The sequence below is a fragment of the Orbicella franksi genome, chromosome 6 (assembly GCF_964199315.1).
Source record: "Orbicella franksi chromosome 6, jaOrbFran1.1, whole genome shotgun sequence".
In the NCBI taxonomy this organism is placed as follows: domain Eukaryota; kingdom Metazoa; phylum Cnidaria; class Anthozoa; order Scleractinia; family Merulinidae; genus Orbicella; species Orbicella franksi.
Window position 1 is genome coordinate 6,421,238 of NC_138150.1, and position 9,803 is coordinate 6,431,040.

At 38.8% G+C, this 9,803-nt stretch overlaps 1 protein-coding gene across 1 annotated transcript; it reads right to left on the reverse strand.

Moving 5' to 3' along the window:
• Positions 1 to 913: 913 nt before the first annotated feature.
• On the reverse strand, positions 914 to 9,803 carry LOC145489089 (archaemetzincin-2-like). Its single transcript, XM_081467997.1, has 4 exons — positions 9,162 to 9,803; positions 5,918 to 6,677; positions 3,575 to 3,951; positions 914 to 1,327 (listed from the first exon to the last, which is right to left on the reverse strand). The coding sequence occupies exons 2-4, from the start codon at positions 6,375 to 6,377 to the stop codon at positions 968 to 970; spliced, it is 1,197 nt and encodes a 398-aa protein (XP_081324123.1). The 5' UTR covers positions 6,378 to 6,677; positions 9,162 to 9,803; the 3' UTR covers positions 914 to 967.

Here is a 9,803-nt window from a genome sequence, read left to right on the forward strand (position 1 = left end):
TGTTTATTTTGTTGTTTTCTTGTCAGACGCCGTTTGATTGATTCAAGATAAAATTAATTAAAGTTACACTACTTGTAAAATTTGGAATGGGCTAGGACTACTGGAACTAAGCTCGAGGATCGTGGAATTTCCCAGTCGTCGTCCCTGATATCCTTTAATTTGCATATAATTCGCTCTGGATGGAAATGGAAACCAATGGATCGAAACCAAAAGAAGAACGGGAAGAAGAAGAAGAAAAGTGAAAACGTTTCTCCCAATACTTTTAAATATTTTAAAATAATTTCTCAATTTTTTATCACATTATCTTAATTTTACGCAGGACCCCTTTTGATACTAGCCTATGGCTGATGGGGCTACCCTACCTAAATAAAGATGACTTGACTTGACTTGACGTGAATACTCCCATCAAAAAAAAAAAAACAAAAACAAAAAAAGGCGATTGGGGTGGGACTACAAGAATAGGATTATGGATCAGTGCATTTCATGCTAAGCGGCCCTGATTTATTTCAGTGTCGAACATAATTTGCTCTCATTTGAATTAATCCTTCAAAAATGATATAAAACATGTAAACAATAGCCTCGATTTGGTGTGAAAATATGCCAGCATATAATTTTGTCCTTGGACATTATCTGTTCTGAGAAACGAACAGTTTTCTGAGAGCAAAGATCAATGAAAACTGTGAGCTTTGAGGAACAGATAATGTCTAAGGACAAAGAGCAAAGCATATTTTTAAAGTCAAATGAGAGCTATTGTGCTATTTTTCACAACAGGCAGGATTTGGAAATTGGGAAGTATCACTCGGATATTCCATAGTTTTAGCTGGGGTATATTCAATCACATGACATGTTTAGACCAATCACATGCAAATAAAATAATTTATTTTGATGGATTATAATAAGTCATATTTCAGGGAATTGACAGTTCTTATTAATTTTGATTTCAATATTAAGCACATGATTCATTCAGTCAAACTGAATTTTTATTTTCAATAAACAGCAATATAGATTTGATCCAATCAATGGACAATTCAAATTTACATCCAGAACTCTCTAATGGTCCTTGTTCCCCAGAATGATAACATTGGTTTTGAAAATCTACTTTGTTACTAAGGTCACTGTGAGTTATAGAGTTCAGAAAGCTGGACAGTGCTCTGTACCGTTCAACAATATCAAAGCCTACAGCTTTTTGAAGTTTACGCAAGCACACTGGGCAAAGAAATAGTGGTTGATTTTCTGCTTGAAGGATTGACTTACTTTCATTCATAGCACAAGCAAAATATGAGCAGTGAGCCATTCCAAACACATGGCAGATTTCATGACTTGCTACCTAGAAAACAAACAAATAATATTATTTACTTGGTCTGTAGCCTGTGGAAGCAGGTGGCATTTTCTTTCAGATACAAGACAAAATGATAAGTAAGAATACTGTCACAGCTCTCAAAGGGTCAAGAAAGCACATAGACAAAGAATGACGACATGGAGACATCAAAATGTTGTTTCATTTTGTAACTAATGCTGCTTTCCATTCCCTAATGTTAACACAAAGGATGCAAATTTTGAGTAAAGTCATTATTGGGACTTCTGTGTCCAGAGGGGGGTGGGGTTGGTTGGTGGGGTGATCAACTGCAGAAAATTTTTTTGACCATGAGAATGCGTGATCGGTAAATAGTCATTTGAGATATCAATCTACCTTTAGAAAACAGCCATAAGAAAATATGTGCACTGATTGGTTAAAAATTGTGTTTCTATAACTCGATAGAAACACAGAACTAGCACGAGCTGATGAAGTAATGATGGCATGAGCAAAGAGAATTCAAATTTTGATGATCAAAGTAAACAAGTTGTTTCCCTTTTTTTATCGCGGTCTTTTCTGAGAGAAAGAGAAAACATGTTCTCCATATAGTTATAGAAACACTCATGAAAGTTTGGGGGAACTCGAAAAAGCTGTGAAAACACTCGCCTATGGCTCGTGTTCCACAGCATTTCTTGTTCTCCTGAACTTCCACTTGTGTTTCTATAACTCAATAGAAACACGGTACATGTTTTCTATTTCTTAAATACAGGTGCAGAGAGAAGATTGTAGGGGGAAGGAGCAGGTTTAAGGTCCATAAAAAATAGGAGCTAAGAGCTAAGAAGGGGCAGTAAATTTTTGGCTGTCTGTGTATTAGCTATTTTAACAAAGAAAAGGCAGTCTCCTCTCCTTGATTTCTCACATTTTATGCCACCCTTGTTCCCAATTATTTCATTTTACAGAAAATGTTATTGAACATTTTAAATGAGACATTTTGCTGACTTTCATGAAAGGCATACAAAGGGCCAAACCCTGTAGCAGCCTCACAGACGAGTGCAATTTCTTGAACTGCAGACTGCAAACTGCAGGGATGTCACAAAGATTCGTCAATAAAAAAAAAAACTATTTGAAATATAAAGAACCTCCATTGCGTTTTCTTAGGGTTTAAAGTCTTTAAATAGAACTTTTCATTGAAGTAATAATCCTCAGTCTGCCATGTGCTCGGCAACGTTGCGAGCTAATTGTTCTCCTATACTTTCCCAGCACTCTGATTGATGCGTGTTCTCCCGGTAAGTTTAAAAATGGAGTAAACTAATTGCAGCCAAAATGTGGAATATATTTCCGGAGTTTCTAAAGTTGTCAATGAGAAAAAGAATGGAAAAGTCCCGAAAGCTGCCTGTGATATGAGGGAATATGAGGAAGAGGGGGTGGGGGGGGGGGGGGTAGTTTTGGGCGAGTGAAAACTGGTCCAGGTGAGTGCATTTTGAGGGTCACTTGTCCGAATGGCGAGTGCTGTGAAAATTAAGTGTCCAACCCTGGACTTAGCTGGATTTTTTCATTAAAAATGCTGGCGAGGGCTTCGCTTTTGCCGTAGAAATATACTACTTCTTTTCAAGTACAGTTTCTACAGCTTTGATACATGTACATTGATGTTGAGTTTGGTCTACAGCTTTGATACATTGATGTTGAGTTTGGTTTTATACAGTGAAACTGAAAAATTATTGCAAAAAATGTTGAAATTTTGAGAAATAAACATGGCATTTTCATTCTGAATACAGCTATTTTTAGTCATGGAAAGAAATTTGATTAGTGCAGATTTTGATCACGTGCTAATTAACCACTCCTGAGCTGTGAAAGTGATCATGCAATCAACAAAACATTGCTATAATAGTTAGTAATTTTAATCAAGCTTTGCCTAAACACTTGATTAAACCCATGTGCCTAACACTTACTGTTTGTTTCAAAATCGTTATCAAAAATTTAGTCGGTAAATGACTTGCCTGGGTTCTTGCCTGTGGGACAAGTGAGGAGAGAAAGTTACTTGCCCGAGAGGACAAGCGGATGGGTTTTTTTTAGCCCTGTTACATATAAACTAAATTTTTTTTTTTTGACATAAACATGGTAGACTGAAGACCCTTCTGCAAGGGAGGCAATCACCTTTCTACTGAATGCTTCATAATCATGCTATGGAGGCCAGGATAAGCTTCAATGATGTGGTTTAGTTTAATATCATTAACGCACATTTTGTCATTGACATCAAAACCAGCAAACATGAGATCTTACCCTCAGAAGTCTCCAGATCATTTGCTTGTCAATGTTTTGTATATCTGCAAAGTCTTCCAAGTAAAGCCTGATGTCATCTTGGCTGTTTTTGTTTTCAGGCAGCGAGGAGAAAGTCCAATCATTTTTGCCACACTGAATTGCCCCGGATAAAAGAAGTATATCATCACTATGATGGGGACTATGAGTTTCACGTAACAGCTTATTTTCATAAGACTGTGGCTCAAAATGGCCAAAGCTCATCACGGCACAGCCATCTGCACAAGATGATTCACCAAGGACAAAATTCCACTCTTCCCCAGGATAGAGATCCACCCATGTAAGGCCAATGATGCAGTAACCATCAACAGGAAGATAGGTCTTCAAGGAGTTTAACACATCTGAAATGTTCATAAAACAAAAACAGTCAACTTGCCCCAAGGTGGACATGTCTTTAATGCGTCAAGGTTGAATTATAATGGGGCCCGTTCATCTAATTTGGAGGTCCCAGCTCATGCCCTCCACCTTGCAACGTGCTGGATTTGTTCTTCAATGTTTCATTTGCTTGCTCCTTTGCCATTTGCCATTTCCACATCCCACATAATACACCTTGTTTGTCCCCCCCCCCCCCCCCCCCAAGAAAAAAGTTTGCATAAGCATTATCTTCAGTTTCTCTTGGAATGACTGTAATACCCAGGAGAAATGGGAAACAAAGGTTATGTAGAATTTTGGGGGGGCAAACAAGTTGTAATGTGGGGGATGTGGTAATGGCAAATACTTGTAAATATCTAACAGGACAGTCTATTATCTTAGTCATTTGAAATGAAAAAAAATTATACCACTGTTTAAGGTTCTTGTCAAAACTAGCCATCTACATTGTACTATACCAGCAAAAAACACTATTTACTTCAATTGCTGAATGGTTTGCATTTTGGAAATGCAATAAATTTCAGATATCCTGGAAAGTGTTGAACCATTATCCTCCCTGCCCAATCCAAAATGTATGAAATTTTAATGGTTTAATGGTAGGAAAAAAGTCATTTTTAGAAGTTCCATTTCCCCCTATTGAACTGAATGAACTTAAAGGCATTTACTATCCAGAATTTTTTAGCACATGAAAAGCACAACATGTGCCCAGGCCTATAGAGTGCTTACCATTTGATTGAAAAATTTCTTAATTTGGGTTGAAACTCACATGGATTGGACATTTTTTGGAAATCTGTTACGAAATAGACCTTTCTCGCATTCTACTTCAGTGCATACAAACAATGGTACCAGAGCGAGGCTGGGTTGGACATTTTCATACAAAGTCATTTGCTACATACTGTGTGTACTTTTATCCTCCTTGATCTTGACTCTGCACCATTGTTTGTTGGAATACAGGAAAAGTCTATTGTGGTGAAAGGTTTAGAATGGAACATTGGACAGTTTCCTCAATTCTCCAGTTTCTGGTGTCTTGTTAATGAAAAATAATATCAGAAACCAATTTAAATGCTGTCTCTTTTGCCAGGTTTGTTGATGTTGCAAAAACCTTCCTATTTTTTCAATTCAAAGGTCATCCCAGCCAGTCCCTTTTGACATTAGTAGTGAGCCCTTTAGACTTAACATAAGGCAAAAATGTTTCAGACCAAAGATTTTCTAGCTACCTTTAACCACACTTCATCTTCTGAGACCCAGGGGCAGACAGTTGGGTCAGGAGGATGTCAAATGAACAAAAGCAGTGCAATAAAAAAGTTTAAATTTACAAGAACAAAACTTTTGTTTACAACACTTTTGTCCATTTGACTTCCCCTGTCCTGACTATCTGCCCCTGGGTCTCGGAGGATAACCACCCCTAAGATTTGATACAGTTGGTCATGGGTACTAATTCAGTCGAATACCAATTGATACATTTGATTTACTTTCAATCGACCCTCAGTCAACCCTCAATCGACCCTCAATCGACCCCCAATCGACTCTCAATTGATACTCAACTTTAACTTCAACTTCACTTTATTTCGCACTTACAGTTTTGAAATTACTCAATCAACACTCGATCGACACTTGATTGACATCGTGAATGAGACTTGGTTGAGAGTCAACTAATTTTTGCAGATACGACATCGAGTGTCAATGAATATATGTAAGTCAGTCCACACTTGGCTGCCTATCAAACAACTGCTGATCAAGTATGGATCAGATCTTGACCAAGTGTTGACCGAGTGTCAACCGAGTATCAATCGACATGTTGATTGAGTGCTGATCGAGATGTAGATCGAGGGCATTGATCTACAGTTGACTGCGGGTGTCTTAAGTACACATGATCCAACTTTTTTTCAGTCGTCAGGAGAAATTAATCATTGATCACTAAGGATTCTCACATCTTACCTGTTACTAACAACTGCAGTTTCCCAGTGTCAGGGTGTATCCTCTTCTCGCAATTCACCTCCGTGGCGAGAACCTCGTCCACAAGTTTTACTGTCATTCCGTGGAAGAAAACAGCTGCAAAATTTACGATCAGATCAAATATTGAAACTTCCATTCCACGCAACGGCCTCCACAAAACCTCAGGAAAGGGACCTATAGGCAAAATGTATATTTTCCTTTGCCTGGATCGCTTTTTCTGATGTCTATTTAAATTCCTGAAACAAGTTTGAACTTTCCATTGGGGGTATGTTTGTATTTCCCGGCGATCAAGGGGATCACCAGTAAACTCTTCAAACAGGTTCTGACTTGAAGCTGTCGGCGATGTCGCTAATTCAAAGAAACGCCGTATTCCATTGTTAAAACGTTTTAGTTTTCCAATAAGAGCTCTGTTATTAATCGTTTTTGATGATGGTCTGTTCATAATTCGGATAATTTTCCAGACTTTGTCCTTGCACAGCAAGCCGCCATTTTTTTTTTTTACTGTCCATATGGTCCCCAGTCTTTTTCTACATTGCAGTTTTGCGCGGGAAAATCTCGTTGACGTCACTGAGCGGGTGCAAATTATTCTAAATGACAAAATAAGAGCCGCGAAAAAAAAAGTGTAGAATGAAGACTGATACAAACTTTGTTAAACTACGTATTTATGTTTTGACGTACATATAACAGCGGAAAATCGCGGAAAAAGTCGAGAAAGGCTGTCGTTACTCATGGGGTACTGGTACTGAGTTTGATATGGTTGGCGAAATGGTGCAAAATTCACAAAGTTTATATTCATTCACATTTAATGTTGTTATTATTATTCACGAATATATTTATTCACATTCAACAACTAAATTTATATTCAAGAAATATACTAATTCACATTTAACGACGTATTTCGTATTCACGAATATATTTACTCACATTTACGGGATGTATTCATTCACATTCAACGGTTTATATTCATTCACATTCACGATCGAAATATTGGTTCAACATGGTGCAATATTCATTCAACATTTTTTGCGCACCGCCTTCGCGCATCATTAGGTCCCAGCTCACGCTCTATAATTACTGAACGCAATATGGCGGACGAAGGAAGCCTTACTATATGAAGGGGTACAACAAAGACCAAAGACCCCAAACACATATGTTACATTGGCAGGAACTTTCGATCTCCTACAAGCGTGCGAACGGGAATGGAACACCGCGGAAGTAGGATTGAGAGAGAACATCCAAATAAGGCTCGAGTGTAGCTCTCCAGCAATTATTACCTCTCGTCAGTATCATAGGGCAGCACTGAATGAAATACTGGGAAATATATTTCTTTTGCATGGAGAATGGATACGACACGACTCATCAAACTGCACGAACCTTGCAGTGTATTCTGTGACCAGTCCTGAGGTCTTCCAAACTCGATATTCAATATCGGAGGTAGTTCTTGGAGAACAGAGATGGCGCAGTGGTGACCCTCGCCTCCCACCAGTTTGACCCGGCGATGAGTTTGTGGTTGGTTCTCGCCTTGCTCGAGGGTTTTATCCGGGTTCTCCGGTTTTCCTCCCCCCACAAAAAAATAGCATCTCCAAATCCCAATTCGACCAGGATAGAGGGTCTGAATGAAAACCCGCTCTTCCTCTCTAAATATTTTAATTCTAATTTTTATGCTTCTGCAACAAAGATCGTCGGGTTTCACGTGGACAAAGCTCAAATGCTTCTTGTTTCAAGGTGGACATTGAAACGTCGTATTGTGGAGTACGGGCTTCTCGATGATTTCGCATGAGCAACTAGACTATCTCGTAGAACGTTTCATGATGAGTGATCAATCAACGGGATGGAAGAGGGAGAGTATTGGCCATGTTGACCCCTTAGACTCTGGAATCAGCTGGGCTGTCGTAAGACACCCTCACATTTTCACCCCTATGATCACTTCGCACCCTTGATGGCCACTCAAACCTTTGCGTCGCTGAGGGAAACAAATCTAGGACAATGCTACAGTTCTGTTATTAGTAGAACATTTAAACAAAAAAACCCACAACAACAAAGCGAGTATAGTTTTTTTTTTTTTTTACATTGTTTTGGGAGTACCTTGTTAAAGATTAAAGGTTAATTAAAGGAAAATCATCAATACCCCCACGCTTGACAGTAACCAGGTTATGGCGTCCGTCAATATGCCACAAGCTATTTGGAGCAGCCACAGAATACGCTCTCCTAGAAATTACGACAGCCCAGCGGATTCTAGAGTTTCCAGGGTCAACGCGGTCAATACTCTCCCTGATTCCATCCCGTTGAACTCTGAGACCTATCCGGTCACCAAGGAATACCCGAGCAAAGTCCCATGATCACTCATAAAACGTTGTACGAGATTATCTACTTGCTCATCCGAAATCATCGAGCAGTCTGTATCTCCTCTAGCCCATGTAATGTTTATGTTCAGTTGTGTATGTTTGGGGTCGTTTGTCTTTGTTCTACCCCTTCATATAATAAGGCTTCCTTCGTCCGCCATATTGCGTTCAGTAATTATAGAGCGTGAGCTGGGACCTAATGATGCGCGAAGGCGGTGCGCAGAAAACGTTGAACGAATATTGCACCGTGTTAAACCAATATTTCGATCGTGAATGTGAATGAATATAAACCGTTGAATGTGAATGAATACATCCCGTAAATGTGAGTAAATATATTCGTGAATACGAAATACGTCGTTAAATGTGAATTAGTATATTTCTTGAATATAAATTTAGTTGTTGAATATGAATAAATATATTCGTGAATAATAATAACAACATTAAATCAGGGGCACCCAACGGATCGTTTCGGTAAATTATCTGTTCGGAAGGCCTTTAATCCCCTCTGATTTTCTTGAGAGAATTGGCACCTCGAACTTTCGTGATATGAGAAATTTAATGTCTGTTGTTTTCGGACTGTTGAAAATGTCGTTTTGAGTAGCGAAAAAAGGTCAGCTATCATTTTCGGAAAGGCGATAAGACCTAAGGTTTTCGGGAAATGGACAAAAAAGCCCTAATAAATTCGAGAATACTCAAGTTCCCCTAGAATATCCGAACAGATAAAATTTTTTTAGTGCAACCTAAAATTAACCTACAGAGCTTTAAAAGTACTCCAGATAACCTAAAACAGCATCTAACAGCATTAGAGAGAAAACGGTCGTTGGGTGCCCCTGATTAAATGTGAATGAATATAAACTTTGTGAATTTTGCACCATTTCGCCAACCATAGTTTGACGTCATCATTTGCACGGGTTGCACACCTCCCCGCGCTTTGTTTCAGCAGTTGCATCAGCTGGGGAAAAATTAACGCCCTGGCGGAGTGTGGGGTTATTCAGTGGACACACTTTTATGTAAAAATACGTTGTGTAAGTGATCCCGTAAAATTAAAGGACATTTCACATGCACATACGTAATATAAGACATACTTTTCCCGCGTAAAATGTAAATATGGCGGACAAAGTGGACGAGGAATATCTCCGTCTGCATTTGCATGATTATAGAAAGGAAAATGGCTATGTCTTTGTTTTTTTTTCGAGGGTGATCTTAAAGAATTTCTCGAAAAATATATGTCATCGAATTCAAGCTGCTTTGTTCTGTCAGATCGCCATAGAAAGGAATCTTACTTGCAGGAAGAATGCAAGATTTGCCGAGATGATGACGGAGAAGACTGGGTGGGCTGCGACGGATTCGCCCAATAATTCCATGTCAACTGCCTCGGTGTCAGTTATTCCAAATCCTATCACAGCCATTCTTCTTTTGCCCTCATTGAGAACCATTTTTATAGTTGATTGCATTATAAACTAGCCCCAGATTATTTGTCTTAAACAAGAGTTTTGTTTTGAAACGAGTCTTAATTCCATTTGTAA